At 40.2% G+C, this 17,140-nt stretch overlaps 1 protein-coding gene across 4 annotated transcripts in view; it reads right to left on the bottom strand.

Annotated features, from left to right (window-relative positions):
* KCNMA1 (potassium calcium-activated channel subfamily M alpha 1) overlaps positions 1-17,140 on the bottom strand; it is a 671,545-nt gene that overhangs the window by 253,096 nt on the left and 401,309 nt on the right. For all 4 annotated transcript variants that reach the window (XR_014175589.1, XM_081955703.1, XM_081955704.1 and 1 more), the window contains exons 6-7: positions 5,535-5,610; positions 189-264 (exon numbers count right to left, since the gene is read on the bottom strand). Coding sequence is in view for 3 of the 4 variants with exons in the window: in XM_081955703.1 (XP_081811829.1) it covers positions 189-264; positions 5,535-5,610 (152 nt within the window). In the remaining variant the exon portion in view is untranslated. The remainder of the gene's footprint in view (positions 1-188; positions 265-5,534; positions 5,611-17,140) is intronic.

Below are 17,140 nucleotides of genomic sequence, written 5' to 3'. Positions count from 1 at the left end.
TTCCTGAATATGAGGTTCCCTGATCTACACATTGGGAGTTGCTTCACTAGATTAAGCAAGCCACGGAACTCTTTGCAAAGTGTGTTCCCACTGAAAATACATAGTGCATTTTTTAAAAATTATCCATAGCCAGATTAGCTCATAATAATTCTAAAGTCCCCAAAATAAGCCTTTTTGTTTATACTTACCAAATGTATAAATCCAGCTGCTGTCAGCCATGTGCTAATAAATATCGAGCATAGATTCACTAACTTGATGGAATTACTGGTTGAAAGAAAAAGAGAAAAACAAACAAATTCTCCTCAGGGTTTTATTATTATTTTTTAACCAAAACATTCTCTAGCTTTTTCAAACCTTCCTTCCTGAAAATCCACAAACTTTTTCTTTCAAGTGACCGGTCAGTTTCTCAGCATAAAAGAATCCTATGGGTTCAATGTGCCTTTCCATCAGAGGTGGTATTCAGCCGGTTCAGACTAAATCCCACCACTGCTTTCAATAAACAAAAATAAACGTAAAATAGGAAACTCTTGAAAATCTAAAGAAATGAATGATTTGCTGGTGGGGGAAAAAAACCCGTATTTGTGAGTGAATGACAAGCATTTGTCATCATTCGGAAGGAGATCTACTTTCTCGCAGCTAAATGGAAGCACCAAGGTCAGTCTCGGCTCATCTTGAAAAGCCAAATGGAGTTGGACCGTTAGGATGGGAGACCACCAGGAAATCTCACGTTAGATGGGAATTCAATTTTATAACAAAGCCCCCACAAGATGCCATGGAGATTGGCTCTGGTGTTATTGCCATGAAAAACATATATGGATATTTTTTATATGGTGAGAACGTGGAGGTTCAGCTTGAGAAGCTCAGAGGGAATGGACTTGGTGGACAACGAAGAAGCTTAGGATGGTCATCTTTACAGGAATTTAGAAAAAATAATAATGAAAATAAGGCAATAGCCAACCACCTCTTTGTGTTGTCTGAATGGAGACAATATGGGTAGTCGACTTACAACAGTTCCCTTTCTACTATCGGTTCTGTGGGCGTGGCTTGGTGGGCGTGGCTTGGTGGGCGTGGCAGGGGAAGGATACTGCAAAATCTCCATTCCGTCGCCACTCTGGGGCCAGCCAGAGGTGGCATTTGTTACTCAAAATTTCCGCTACTGGTTCTCCAGAACCTGTCAGAACCTGCTGGATTTCACCCTTGACTTAGTGACTGTTTGAAGTTACAATAGCACTGAGAAAAGTGACTAATGACCATTTTTCACATTTATCACTGTTGCAGCATCCCCATGATCAAAATTCCGATGCTTGACAACTGACTCATATTTATGACTGTAGCAGTGTCCAGGGGTCACCTGACCCCCTTTTGCGACCTTCTGACAAGCAAAGTCAACGGGTAGCCAGTTTCACTTCACAACCAGGTCACTAATCTAACTGCAGTGATTTTGCTTAACAAATGTGCCAAGAAAGGTTGTAAAATGAGGCAAAACTGACTTAACAAAGTTCTCACTTAGCAACATAAATGTTGGGCTCAATTGTGGCCGTACCTTGAGGACTACCTGTATGCACAGACACTCACATGTGCACAAATACAGTCAGGTGTTTCCGATTGTGTCCGGAGCAATAGGTGCCACAGTTTGCCAGAGGTAGTAGACAACTTCCAAAATGAAAAGAGTAGTAGGAAAACTTGGTAGTTGCAAGGCTTATCTTCTCAGGCTCTAAAATCATTTTCACAATTTGAAAACTTTTCTTTGCAACCCAAAGGATGGATAAATGTTTACACATTTAACCATATAAAATTAAACAGCCTGATATTGTTTAATGGATGCATTTGAGTTGTTTTTCATTTCTCCATTTGAATCATGTATTATATGCACTTCACCTTTTCGATAAATAGTAAACAATTGTTCTTTAAATTTTAATTTGGTAAATAAGGGGAAAGGTAAAGGTTCCCCTTGCACATATGTGCTAGTCATTCCCGACTCTAGGGGATGGTGTTCATCTCTGTTTCAAAGCCAAAGAGCCAGCGCTGTCTGAAGACGTCTCCTTGGTCATGTGGCTGGCATGACTAAATGCCAAAGGCGCACGAAACGCTGTTACCTTCCCACCAAAGGTGGTTCCTATTTTTCTACTTGCATTTTTACATGCTTTCAAACTGCTAGGTTGGCAGAAGCTGGGACGAGAAACAGGAGCTCATTCCGTTACGCAGCACTAGGGATTCGAATTGCCAACCTTTCTGATCAACAACCTCAGTGTCTTAGCCACTGAGCCACCACATCCCTGTGTATTGTATAATATTGAGTAAATATATTCTTCTGGACAGTTCTTGCATCTGTTGAAAATGTATAGTCAGATGAAGATCATTGTCTCCTAATAGCAATAGCACTTAGACTTATATACTGCTTCACACAGTGCTTTTACAGCCCTCTCTAAGTGGTTTACAGGGTCAGCCTATTGCCCCCAACAACCTGTATCCTCATTTACCCACCTTGGAAGGATGGAAGGCAGAGTCAACCTTGAACTGATCAGGATTGAACTCCAGGCTGTGAGCAGAATTGGCCTCCAATGCTGCATTTGAACCACTGTGCCACCAGGGCTAGTGGTGGGCTATTGACATTTTGAATATTTTGTGTATGAGTGGTCCTTGGTACTCTCTGAGCTTGGCTGTTTTCTTGCAGACATTTCCTGCTCCAAACTAACATCATCAGTGCTAGTAAGGAATGGGGTTTGCTCTCAATTTATATTCTGGTGGCTTGTCCTGGAGCAATGTTGGAGGTCTGCAAGAAATCAACCAAGCTCAGAGAACATCAAGGACCCCTCATTTCAACCCTGAGCTACAAATAAACATTCTCCTTTATTGCTATTTCATGTCAGCCAGTTAAAAATCCATTTGATGGTGATGCTATTTATCCCACTTTTTTCTAGCTTACCAAGAAGTAAGTTGTGGACTACCTTGTCGAATGCCTTGCTAAAGTTTACGTATACTATGTCCACAGCATTTGGCTGGTCTACTAATTTAGTCACTATGTCAAAGAATGGGTGTATAGGTAGTCCTCAACTTATGACCACAGTTGAGCCCAAAAACTTATGCTGCTAAGTGAGAAATTTGTTAACTGAGTTTTGCCCCATTTTATAACTTTTCTCACCACATGGGTTAAGTGAATCACTGCAAAATTAGTAACACAGTGATTACGGTAAGTGAATTTGGTTTCCCCCTTTGCTTGTAAGAAGTTCGTAAAAGGGGATCACATGACCCCGGACCACTGCAACCGTCATAAATGTGAGTCAGTTGTCAAGCATCCGAACGTAAATCACATGACCATAGGGATGCTGCAATGGTCGTAAATGTGAAAAATGGTCATGTCACTTTTTTCAGTGTGATTGTAAATTCAATCGGTCACTACACGAATTGTTACAAGTCAAGGACTTCCTGAATGTGTAAAGGAGTGTTTTTGATCATCAGTATTTAATCATTACTGTATCTGATTTATGAAAAGCAATGTTCCATCGTGAAACGGGCACTGATTTTTTTTTCTTTTTCAATAGCTATGTTTGATTGTTTTTAGGTGAGCCAGGATTATTCAGAATGGCTTTCCCGACTTTAAAGGAGAAGATTTGTTTTGTCTTTTCAGCCCCAATTCTAAAAATAGGTGGATTAATCGCCATTTTTTTCGTTCCTTTTAAGCTGTCAGAGACATCTGTGCTGTCCCTAATTCTGCTTGAGCCCAGCCTAAACCCCTAAAGTTTTAGCGAATCCTCATTTAATACAGGAAAGGATAGAGCATAGTGAGGGGATAAATATATGTAAGAAGTCAGAATGAAGTGGGTGATGGTGAAATCCACCTATTTTTAGAAACTGCCTGCTGAAAAAAAATACATGTGTAAATAGGATTCAAATACACACAATAATTCAGAAAATTGTACAGATTATTATATAATTGAAGTTTTTCTTCATAGGACCGATGGACAAATAGCGGGGGGGGGGAGTAATGAACATCATTTTTATATATGATAAACACAGCGAGATTATTTTATGCATAATGATGGAAAGATTTGCAATGCCTACAACAGAAAAGCGGTTGGTGAAGTTTGATGGGACTTGCTGAGATGGCCAGCCTGACTTCTTTGAGTAGAGAAAAAAATAATATTTACATTTATTGCTGATTGGAAACCCCTTCTGGACTTTTTGCGTTAAAAAAAAGGAGGGGGGGAGATTTCTGGTTTTGATGTTTAGAGGAGATGTATTATAGAGATGTATTACAGAGATGTAATACATCTCCTCTAATCATCAGAAATCTTCCCCCCCACACACACACACTTTTTTTTAAACTCAAAAAGTCCAGAAGGGGTTTCCAGTCCCTCCAGATCACTGGCTCGCAAATGTGAGCGTGCACGTGCGCACCTTCCGCACATTTGCTTGTGCGTGCAGCGTGTACGCATGCATGTAGCGTCGAAAACAAGGCCACATAGGATGTTTTGGAACTGGGATGGGTGGGTGGGGGCAGTCCCACCCACTCTTCGCTACTACCAGTTCAGGCGAATAGGTCCGAACCAGCTGAATACCACCTCTGGAGGAGATACATTATAAAATATATATGTATGTATTATAGAGAGATAGATTTAAGTTGAGAGAAAAGGGTAAATTTATAATTGTGCTTAAAACAGCTATAAAGAAGATTTTCATCTTGGTTTTTAAAACTTTTAATAAGATCTTTGTCTGTGTGTATGCACAGGCACATTAATAGATTCGAATCCCAAAATAATAGAATTGGAATTAAAAGGACTCCATGAATGTAGATCCTTGGAAACAAACTTACTTGATAGAAGAAGGGTTTTTAAAAAAAATATTAAATTTATTTGCAAATGAGTCATTGGCTGACTTTTTCAGTCTTAAGTCTTGTTACTTAATCAATGCCAGTGTCATTTATCTGACCAAGGTTATAGGTGTATGGATTGATTTACTCCATTGTATGTTCATCCAGCAAACAATTAATCCATGAATGCCATTGAGGTGATACAAGAATCAAATTGAATGACAGATCTCAGGATAGAAGGATGGGAGTAAAAACGGAACACACCGAATCCAGTTAATACTTGGATTTACTTCAACTGTAATCCTATATACGTTTAATTTAGAGGGCTGTGTTTTCCTTAGAATAAGCATACTTTCCTTCATTTTACTATCAAATGTCCATTATTAGGACAGAAGAATTAAACAGTATAGGATCATTAATTCATCATTGCAAGTAGAAACTGCAGCAAAGCAATTCAAATTTTGGTTCATATTTGAAAATGAGCACTAATTATATTGTCTTAATCTTATATTGTCCATTTAATTCCTGAAGTATTGTGTATTTAGACTTTAAACAACAGATCAAATCAATCAATCAATCAATCAATTTATCTATCTATCATCTATCTATCTATCTATCTATCTATCTATCTATCTATCTATCTATCTAATCCTTCTGTCTGTCTACAATCTATCTATCTATCATCTATCTATCTCTACTTTATCTATGTATATTGTGGCCTTACCTTGTTTTAAGAATATTCAGAAACTGTAAGATTTCTGAGAACTGAATCAGCCTAAGAGCTCGCAAAAATCTTAAACCTGTAATTCAAACAGAAAAAAAGAGAAAGAAGTAAAAAAAAAACACTGTACGTTATTAAAGGTATTCCTTTATTTAGAAATGTTCATTGTGTCATGAAATACTTGAGCCGTAGAGCTTCTCACAGGGGTAAAGTTATTTTATATTATATAAAAAGATTAATAGTTAGGAAAATAATCATAGTTTCATATCACACTGGAAATGAAGTCAACCACTGAAAATTCAGCATTCCTTGATACAAACCTGGGAAAAGTCAGTTTTCCACTTGTGTAGTCTGCCAGACCATTCTCATATCCATTAAATATTCATGTCTGAGACTGGGGATCTAGTATTGCTTGCCATGTGCCATTTCAGGAGAAAGTAAAGGAATCTAGCACAACTCACCACAGCCAACTTGCCATTGGACAACTCTCTGCGGTCAATTCACAGTGGGACAGTTCAAAGCAGGATTAGAGCCTTTTATTATTCATCAAAGCATTACAAAAGCTAGTAATTGTAGGGATAATTTCCTTTGATGCAAGGGATAAAATAATTTTGACACAAATATGATCAATAAAAATAAACTTAAGTGAATCCCATGGCGGGTTCTCTGCATTGAGTTGGCCACAGTGAATTGGCTGTGGTGAGTTGGCCATGGCAGGTTGGTTGTTGCATTCTGTCTGAAAAGAGGGCATTGATAAAATGACCTTAGCAATAGCAGCAGCACTTAGACTTATATAGCACTTCACACAGTGCTTTTACAGTCCTCTCTCAGCGATTTACAGAGTCAGCCTCTTGCCCACAACAATCTGGGTCCTCATTTTAGCCACCTCAGAAGGATGGAAGGCTTGAGTCAACCTTGAGCCTGGTGAGATTTGAACTGCCAAACTGCAGCCAGCAGCCAGCTGAAGTAGCCTGCAATACTGCACTGTAACCACTGCGCCACCTTCCCTTCCTACAGCATCGAATCGAATCAAATTGGATTGGACTGAATTGGATACTTTATTTGTGTGATTAGCCAATAAGGAGTCTGTCTCTAGTACCCTGGGTGCCTCTATACCAGAGACAAATTCCTTGTGTGTCTAATTACACTTGCTCAAATAAAGTATTCAGTTCAATTCCATTCCATTCAATTGATCTGTGTGCCTTAATTTTCTCTCTCCTTCTGAAATGTCCTGTTAGAATGAGTTGCATATCGATACTTTGGACAGAAATGAGAAATAGTTGCATTTCCTATATGGATCCAGATGATGATGCTGTAGATGCCGTCTACCATTTTAACATAATATAACACAACAACCAGAACAACTAGACACAAGGGCAGTTTTTTTCCGAACACCATCACTTTGCTAAACAAATAATTCCCTCAACACTGTCAAACAATTCACTAAGTCTGCATTTCTATTACTATTAATCTTATCATTGTTCCTATCACCCATCTCCTCCCACTTATGGCCGTATGATCGTAATTTTGTTGCTTATATCCTTACGATTTATATTGATGGTTTCCTAGTATGATTTGATTGCTTATTTGTACCTATGACTATCATTAAGTGTTGTACCATATGATTCTTGATGAATGTATCCTGTCTTTTTATGTACACTGAGAGCATATGCACCAAAGACATATTCCTTGTGTGTCCAATCACACTTGGCCAATAAAGAATTCTATTCTATTGTATTCTATTGTATTTTATAAATAAATGCTCTGGAAAAAAACAACAATGCAGAACTGTTGGATTTTTGGAAGGTTTCCCAAAGCAGCATTTGTATTGTCATTATTTTATCATACTCCACTAGGTTTTTATGGAAGACCAGAAGTAGCTACCATATTTTTAGCTCACTAGGATGCACTTTTTTTGCTCCTAAAATGGGTGGAAATGTCTGTGCATCTTATGGAGCGAATATGGGTGACAGGCAGCAGCGGCAAACGGCGGCAGCAATCCCCGCTGCCTGGAACAGCTGATCGGCGGCATTCCAGGAGGACGATCCAACCGCTGATCACCTGCTCAGAGGCGAAGGCTCCAGCATTCCCAGCAGAGGCAGCAGACATGGAGGAGGCAGGCTGTTTGCTGTTTGCTACAAGGATGCTAGCCAGATGAATACCAGATGGATGCTGGGAGGCAGTGGCAGATTTTTTTTTTCCTGTTTTCCTCCTCTAAACCTACGTCTTATGGTCAGGAGTGTCTTATGGAACAAAAAATATGGTACTTACTTGTATCCCTCTTATTTATATATTTTTTTCTTTGCAACTACAGACTATATACTGAGGAAATAATGGCAGTGAAGTGCCCGTCACTATCTAAACTAGCTTATCTTACAATATGGGAAGTCGAATCAGTTTGCGGTATCTCTCTCTATAAAAATGTCTCTGTGTGTGTATGTGTGTATGTTCCAGCATGACTCTGGAATGCCTTGAGCAATTTCAACCAAACTTGGTACCCAGAAGACTTACTCTCTGGAAAAAAAACATTGTGGGTGTAAGACACCCCTAACACCCCTCGGAGTATGTGTTCTGTTACGATACAGCCTGTTGTGCAAATGGCTTCTACTGTACTGCCGTAAAATGGCTTCTACTGTACAGCATAGTGGAGTTGCCATGGTAACGGCTTTACAGTACTCCACAAGAGGGTTCCCTCTGGTAAGGGGAAAAATCCAACATTAGAAATTTCATTTGGTCCGGACATTTTCCCCCTATGAATAAATACCCGGACAATGCCAGGTTATCAGCTAGTTCAGGATATAAAAGTGATGTAAAATAACAATATCAGTGCAGGAAACTGGCATATACTTAACAGGAGTCTAAACTCTTCAAACAGAACACAACTGCTGTTATTCTGTGGAATAACTCAGAATGATAACCTGTCTTGACCAAGAAGTAGTTTATTTTCATTATAATCAGTAGAGATTAAACAAATACTTGTCCTAATTCATATTCTAGAGCAAATCGTTTTGTTTTAAAGCATATTCGCTTAGAAAATTCCAATTTGTTGTTTAATTAAAAAATACATTTCGTGGACGTGTGTGTGTGTGTGTGTGTGACTCTGGATGACAATGCTCAAAGAAGGGAAGGTCATTTTATGGTACTAAAGCAATATGCCATTTACCATTTTTAACCTAAATAAATACAAACAAAAATACATACACAAACATAAACAAAAATTGGGAAAGATGTACCGGAAAAAAATTCTGAAGGACAATGATTTTTTTTTAAATGCAGTATATATAATCAATTACTTTTAAGAAATTGCACATTTTATAAAGAAGAAGCCATATCTTATAAAGATGGCATTAACATCAAATATAAGACGTAGAGGAAGGTTGAAAAAGAGAGAGGAAATTAAGCAGGGACCCAATTAAAATTCTGAATAATGGAAAATTAAAACCAAGTTTTTGCAGCACACAAACACACACACACAAACCAACAACAGGTAAGGTAACCTGAAAAGACTTTCTGCAGTGTGAAAATAATGCAGAAGCAATCAGGAAGTGTAATATAAGTACAGGTGTAAAAAAAACATAAAGCAAAAGAAAACATGATTAAATGTAATTAGAAATATAATCAGTGCAAAGTTTGAACAGCGCTGTAAGTCTGTGGATAGGACTTTTTGACTCCTCCCTTAAAATAAGGACAAGTCAAAATAGGGATATTAGATAAAATTACATAGAAAAGATAGGACATAAATCATTGGAAGAAACCTCAAAGGTCTTCTAGTCTAATTCTCTACCCATGGCAGGAGACCATTTCAGACCAATGGCTGTCTAGTCTTTTCTTGAAAACCTCCAGTGATGGAGCACCCACAGCTTCTGAAGGCAAGCTGTTCCATTGGTTGATGGTTCTCCCAGTCAGGAAACTTCTCCTTGGTTCAAGATTGGATCTCTCTTTGATATTCTTCCTTCCATTATTACTTGTCTGGTGCTTTGGAATCTAAGTCGACCCTCTCTTCCTTCAAATACTGGAAGACCAGCTATCATGTCAATTCTTCTCTTTGTTACACTCCACCTACCTAGTTCTTTCCATTGTTCATCGTATGCTTTAGCCTCCAGACTCCTTATCATCTTTTATTGACTCTTCCCTCCACACTTTCAACGTATTTTTTTATATTGTGGTTGACCAGAACTGGACACAGTAATCCAAAGATGGCCTCACCAATGCAGCATAAATATCACCTTGTGTGATCTTGAAACTTTCCTCTGTTGATAGGTATTGGAAGCTGCAGTGCATTGCAGGCTCAGAATTAAATGGGGTTTAAAAAGTTAAGTGGTCTACCAGGTCACTTAGATCCCTTTCACAGTTGCCACAGTTAGATTATAGCTTAACAGAGTTGGAAGGGACCTTGGAGGTCATCTAGTCCAAGCAGGAGACCCTACACCATTTCTGACAAATGGCAGTCCAGTCTCTTCTTGAAAGCTTCCAGTGATGAAGCTCCCACAGCTTCCGAAGGCAACTTCTGTTCCATGGGTTGATTGTTCTCACTGTCAGAAGGTTCCTCCTTATTTCTAGGTTGAATCTCTCCTTGGTCAGTTTCCATCCATTATTCCTTGTCTGGCCTTCAGGTGCCTTGGAAAATAGCTCGACCCCTTCCCCTCTGTGGCAGCCCCTCAAGTATTGGAACACTGCTATTATGTCTCCCCTGGTCCTTCTTTTCATCAAACTAGCCATGCCCAGTTCCTGCAACCATTCTTCATATGTTTTAGCCTCCAGTCCCCTCATCATCTTGGTTGCTCTTCTCTGCATTTTTTATAGAGTTCTCAACATCTTTCTTATAGTGTGGTTCAGCCATACCTTGAGAACATCTTGTATAAAGTTGTCTTAGATGTAAATTTAAGCGAGGTCCAATCAGTAACCTGAACGTTTCTTTAACTGTCTTACGTCTATGTAGCTTTTCCCATCACTCAAAGTTATGGGCGATCAAAAGCTGAATAGAGTCTCAATAAAGGAAGCATAAACTTGTTTGCTATGATATTCAGCTTGTTTTGAATCAAGACTGTCAATTTTTTCTAGAAGGTGCCAAGTATACAATTAGACTAACTGGAGAGTTTGCCTTTTAGAAAATAAGTTAGATAAATAATACTGTGTTTCTGGTTGGTAGGGACACAGAACAACATAAGACTCATCAATTTTTAGGGGATGAAAAACCTTGCAGAAGTGGAAATTGATACCCATTTTTAAAGCCAATTGAAGCATAGGAATTGGTAATAATATAAGAAGGACAATTTGCATTCTGTTCATTTGCTTAAATGAATATCTTACGAGGCCTTTGATATCACTGGGATATTTCCAAAATAGTTTGGAAGAATTACACCCAAAGTTCTTCAGTCTTTGTTATTCTTTCCAAAACTGTTTTTAGAAATATCCCTGCGATATTAAAAGCCTTGTAAAATTATTCAGTAGAGAGACGAGGTGGCTCGGTGGCTAAGACGCTGAGCTTGTCGATCAGAAAGGTCGGCAGTTTGGTGGTTCAAATCCCTAGTGCCACATAACGGACTGAGCTCCTGTTACTTATCCTAGCTTCTGCCAACCTAGCAGTTTGAAAGCACGTAAAAATGGAAGTAGAAAAATAGGAACCCCTTTTGGTAGGAAGGTAGCAGTGTTCTGTGCACCTTCAGCATTTAGTCATGCTGGCCACATGACCATGGAGATGTCTCCGGACAGCGCTGGCTCTTTTGCTTGAAAACGGAGATGAGCATTGCCCTCTAGAGTTGGGAACGACTAGCACATTTGTGTGAGGAGAACCTTTACCTTAAGATTATTCATGTGCAATCTGCTGGGTGCATGGAACTCTTTTTCAACGCATAGAATACCTGCTTTGGGATGGGCCATACCCAACCTGAAACACATTTTTCACACCTTTTCACCCGTGCCCGGACAACACAGCCTGTTCTGAACCAAACACAGACTGAAATGGGGCTTCAAGTGATTTTGGGGGAAGAAGGAAATGTGGGGGAAAGGAGAAGAAAGATAGTGATAGGATCTGAGGGGAGAAGAGACATGGCAAGTCAGTTTCACAATCCATCAGCTCATGTTTCTTGATGTTCTCACCTTCTTCTCCTTAGCTGTGCCATTGGCCCATGCATAATCTTCTCAGTACCTTCCCTCTTCCCTTCCTTCCCACTCTAGACACCCAAAACCTTTGAGGGGAGGGGAGGAAGCGAAAGGGAATGGAAAATCAGTGAAGATAAGGAACAAGGGAGTTGAGAGAATGTGCTGCACTGGTAATGCTCTCAGAGCGGAATCCTGAGGACCAGCTTTGATGCTCAGCTTTGCCTCGTCAACAGTTCATTTTATCCAAAATCCAGAACGATCAAAACATTCCAGGTTTCGTGTCTGCCAAAACTAATGCAGAAGTTCTGGAATGAGAGCAAACTGGTTTTCTAAGATTGTGTGCATTTCTAATAACACTGTTTTTAAAATGAGGCCTGGGGAGAATCCCAGAGAAATCACAGGTAGAAAGGTGAAGACCAAGGATATATAAACTGAAGATGAAATGAAAGCAAAGGAGCTTGCTGGAGGAGAAAACACTCCCTTGCTAGATTTAATGGCTCATGGCTCAAACATTGGCAAAGGTGTATATCTACTGGAAAATCTCAGTGACACCTTAAAACTTATACTGGCTTTCAAGAATGAGGAGAAGGAAATGACTCCCTAAAATGTTTAACCGAGCAATCCATTTTAACAAGGTTTTTCTTCTTAAAAAAAATAATTAAAAACAGTTTTACTTTTCTGTGTAGATCACAGATATTCAATGCAAGAAGGGAGAGGGAAGTCACGGAGGGAGACTGAAGGAGAAGAAATATTGAAGGAAAGGAAGCTGACAATCTTTGGAAGAGAAGGATTGCTTACATTTTTAAATGAGTCTCCATAAAAGAATAATGCTTCTTTTTTGAAGAAAGGCTATTAGGAAAGGATACATGTGAGAAATCATGTTTAAATAAAATACCATTGGTATAATCTTGTTAAAACATCTCCGTAAAACTCCCCCCTCCCCACTAATCTGTTATAGAAAGACAATCCTAATAAAATATTTTTTCTTCGGCTTCACAAATTACAAGGAAGAGAGGAAGGGGGTGGGAATCCTATGCTCCCAATTGATATGGGAAACACTGCATTTCTTGCAAATAAATAATTTGCTTCAGAAAACAGTCCCTCCGTCAGCTGAACATTTCTTACCCCAGTGGTAGCCAATTCTGTAACAAGACCCCAGAGTCTGTCGAAAGGTATGTGGCTCTTCCTTGTCAAGGCTACTATGGCCAGATTTGACTCGGTATCCATTTTTAAATAAGTCTCCGTGGGACTTCTTTCGGCGGGGTTTAAACGTCTCTGTGCGAGTACCCCCTGAAGGGATGTTGTAGACCAGCATCTTGCTGGGAATCATCACAGTCCAACTTGGAAGGATCGGCGAAAGATTACTTCCTTAGGCTACCGAGAATCAGTTGTTTATCCCAAAGTGTGTTGGCAGATGAGTGAGATATTTGGCGTCTGACTTTATATCAAAATATTATCTCAGGATCGTTAGAGGAAAAGAGGACTCCTTCGCTCCTTTCTGCTCCCTACCCTCTCAAGGACAGTGCCAAAGCAGGACTGAGTCCTTGATGGGAAAACGGATCTTGTTTGATATCTACAATATTACGGCTTAAAAAGCATTCCCTGTCCGGATATTGCTATATAATCTTCTTTCATACCCACTCCAAAATGTATCCTTCCAGCTGGAGAAATCAAAAGAGATTAGCATTCTGAAGAAGGGGGATCAGCGAGCCCACGACGAATGGTATCTGGCTGTCCCAGAAAAGGCTTATGGGTTTCTACAAAGGTCAACTCTCGCCCTTACAGGTTTTTAATTCAAACAAATCGATGTTGGCTTCCACTGTTCCACATGGAGAGGAAAGTATAATATCCGGAATGTCTGAAGCTGCGGTGGGGCCTGGCACACAAGACAAAATTTTAAAAGGTTGCAACAACACACCTTATCTAAGGGCGTCCCTCAGCCCATAGGCCGTACAGAAGTCCCCTCACTTGCAAATACCTCCAGTATCTCAGAAACTGCTGCAGAAATTTGGGATGCAGTTTTCAGAAATATAATTTTGGGCATTTGGGATGGAGCATGAAAATTTTATAGGATGGGGGTAACAAGGCCAAAAATATTAGCCCTTTCTTTTCCAGCGATATCCTACAACCGTGATGGCGAAACTGTGGCACTCAGGGTCATCTCTCTGGCCACGCCAGCTGTCGCCCATTGTTCTTCTGGGTTTTGGCACTGGCCCACCCGTCTTCGCGTGTGCGGGAGTGCCGGAAACTGGAAGAGAAAGCTCCCTGGCATACATGCACTTGCCAGGAAGCTGAGATTCTGATTTCTGGCATGTCAGCTGGTCTTTGAACCAGAAACCGGAAGAGCAGGTAACTACTGAGCATGTGCACACCAGAAACCGGAAGCTCAGCTTCCCGGCGTGTGCATGCATGCCTGGGAACTGCTCTTCTGGTTTCTGAAGCTCCCGCGCATGCGTGCCAGGGAGCTGCTCTTACAGTTTCTGGTGCTCCCCTCATGTGCCTGCGCTCCCGTTTCGGCGCTTGATGCTGAAAAGGTTTGCCAACGCTGTCCTAGAATCACCAAGATGGCTTCCTCGGGTTCTCACAAGTACAGGTTGTCTCAACTTACTATAGTTCATTTAGTGACCGTTTGAAGTTACAGCACTGAAAAAGTTACTTAGGACTGTTTTACACACTTACTATGACTGTTGCAGCCTCCACATGGACATGTGATCAAAATTAACATGTTTGGCAACTGACTCACATTTATGACGGTTGCGGTGTCCTGAGATCACTTGCATCCTTTTGATAACCAAAGTCCATGGGGAAGCCCGATTCACTTAACAACAGTGTCACTACCTTAACAACAACCAGTGATTCACTTAACGACTGTTGCAGGAAAGGTCATAAAATGGTGGACAAGTTGCTAAACAACTATTTCACTTAGCCACGGAAATTGTGCTTGTAATCTAGCACTACCTGTATTAAGAGTGAGATGTTATTCTTCATTATCTAAACATTGTCCTAATCTAAGAACAAAGAATTCAGCCAAGATATTCGGGCTAGGAACTTTGTCATGATTATCATATATGAACCCACTTATTTCATAAAAGGCGAGAACAGCTGAAAAATATGGCAGCTTCCAAAATTTATCACAAATTTTCCTGCAGTTTCACAACTGTTCAAGTATTCATTCCAGTCGCGTCAAAAACCTAGCTAGTTCAGGGTTATTCACAGTCATTTCGGTCAAGAAAATTAAGAAGGGGCTATAAAGCATTGTCTATGCTTGTTAAATTAACACTTAGCTATTCTTCTACTGAGTAACAAAGTCTTAGTGGAAATAGCAAGCCCTCCAACCTAATTTAGATTGTAGTTCTTCTGTGTAAGATGCCGAGAGTTTTAATTTGTCAAGAAGGGAGAAAAATCTTCATCCTTGTCTGGGCTTCACCTCTCACTTATGTGTGTGTCTGTGTGTGTGTGTTCCAACATAACTCTGGAACACCTTGAACAATTTCAACCAAACTTGGTACACAGATGACTTACTCTCTGGAAACAAATACTCTGGGGGTAACACACCTTTAACACCCCTCATAGGGGGGTGTTCTGTTAAGATACAGCCTGTTGTGCCTTAAAGCAGCTTCTACCATACCGCCTCAAAATGGTTTCTACTGTACAGCACTGTGGAGTTGCCATAATAACGGCTTCAAAGTACTCCACAAGGAGGCTCCCTCTGGTAAGGGGGAAAATGCAACATTTGAAATTGCGGCAACATTCATGGAAGGAGGCTTAGGATAAATAAATACCCGGGCAGCACCAAATTATCAGCTAGTTATAACTAAAGATGGCAAGAGGTTTGCACAAAAAGACAAAAATTATGGGATTTTTGAATAATATTAACAAAAGCAAAAGTTAATTTAAAAACCAGCATCGAATGGCATTTAGTGTAGAAGACAAAAGGAATACAGGTCAAAAAATAATACCCCAACCTGATCCAAATAAAATGTGACAGATTTTATCTAACTTTAAGATAAATGCCGTTCATTTCTGATATATAAAATAAAGCCCTGGTTATTTATGCTTTTTTTCTATCATGCAGTGACGTGCAGTCAGGGGAGGCAGAGCCTCACCGCTCTCATCATGAAAAAAAAAAATACTCCGGGAAGCCGTGAAAGTGGCTGGGAGAGGCGCGCGACTTGGCTTAGCCTCCCTGGACATCTCAGCAGCAGCCCCAAGTGTGCCAATGTCGCCATTTTGTGCATCGGGTGAGCCCGGGTTCCTTGCAAGGGGAATGGAACCACGTGTGCAGGCGGCTCCTCAATGCCAGCCTCAGATCAGCGCAGCCGCGGTCCCCTTCATGTTGGCTTAGGAAGGAGGGGAATGGGACCACGTGTGCAGGGGAAGGGGATCGCGGCTGTGCTAATCTGAGGCTGTGCGCTGCTGAGGAGCCGCCTGCACACGTGGTCCCATTCCCCTTGCAAGGATCCCGGGCTCGCCCGATGCAAAAAATGCCTAGGTAACATCATCAGTGCTAGAAGGGGGGGGGGGAAGGAGGAGAAAGGAGAAGTTTCTCTTCTCTGAAATGTCTTCTCAGTGGAGCTGCGGCAGCCTGTCTGTCCCTTTCTGACATTTCTGAGAAGAGAAACTTCTCCGTTTGGGCTGCGCCCATGTGATCGGTGCAACCACGTGGTTTGATGACATCACCAGCCTCACCAGTCATAAACCTCACCGCACGTCACTGGTATCATGCTAGCCCCCCCTCCGCCCCCCAAAAAAGTAGTGCTTATGTCTCTTTGAAGCATTTCCAATGTTCTTGGGGAGCTTCTCATTTTCATCTGAAACTTTGATCACTTCCTGAGAATACATTTCTGCACACCTTCAGAATATTCTTTGTTTTATGACTCAGGGTAGAGATTTTGTTTGTTTTTGGTAAAGAAAATCCAAATTTAGTTCTACAGCTTTACTGTTTTGAAAACTACCATATAATGAGTCATTATTTATCTCCCACTTTCCCCAATTTTATTTTATTCGGTCTCAAGGAGTTCTATGAACTTTCAATAAATGTGTACAAGGGGTATTAAAAATTTTCAGAGTTGAAAAACTACTTTTAAATACTGGCTGGAAGCAAGAGTAAGTTCAATATTTCTACTTCCTCTATTAAAGGGATTAAAATCACATCTACAAAAAGATAATTGGCTAATGAACAGTTTAACTTCATAATGGTTTGCAAAAGTTTTCTTATTTCTTTTCAGATAAGGAATATCTTTTGCATTCTTCCTCATACTGTAAAAAATAAAGGAAAGTAAAAAATTCTTAGCAGAGAATACTGTCTTTAACATAGTCACCCGTCTACGATATGGACATCTCTTTTGATGGGGTTTGAGTGGTTGATTTGATTTGGCAAGTCAAATCAATTTGATTGCGAGTCCCCCAAATCAGATTGTTGAATGGAATCAAATTAAACCGTTGATTCCGTTCAGAAAAAGGGCATCCGATTCAATTCAACCATTCCAATTGCCTTAGTATTGTAT

Source organism: Natrix helvetica (assembly GCF_964273705.1).
Source record: "Natrix helvetica genome assembly, chromosome: 5".
NCBI lineage: Eukaryota > Metazoa > Chordata > Lepidosauria > Squamata > Natricidae > Natrix > Natrix helvetica.
This window is presented reverse-complemented; position numbering and strand designations above follow the sequence as displayed.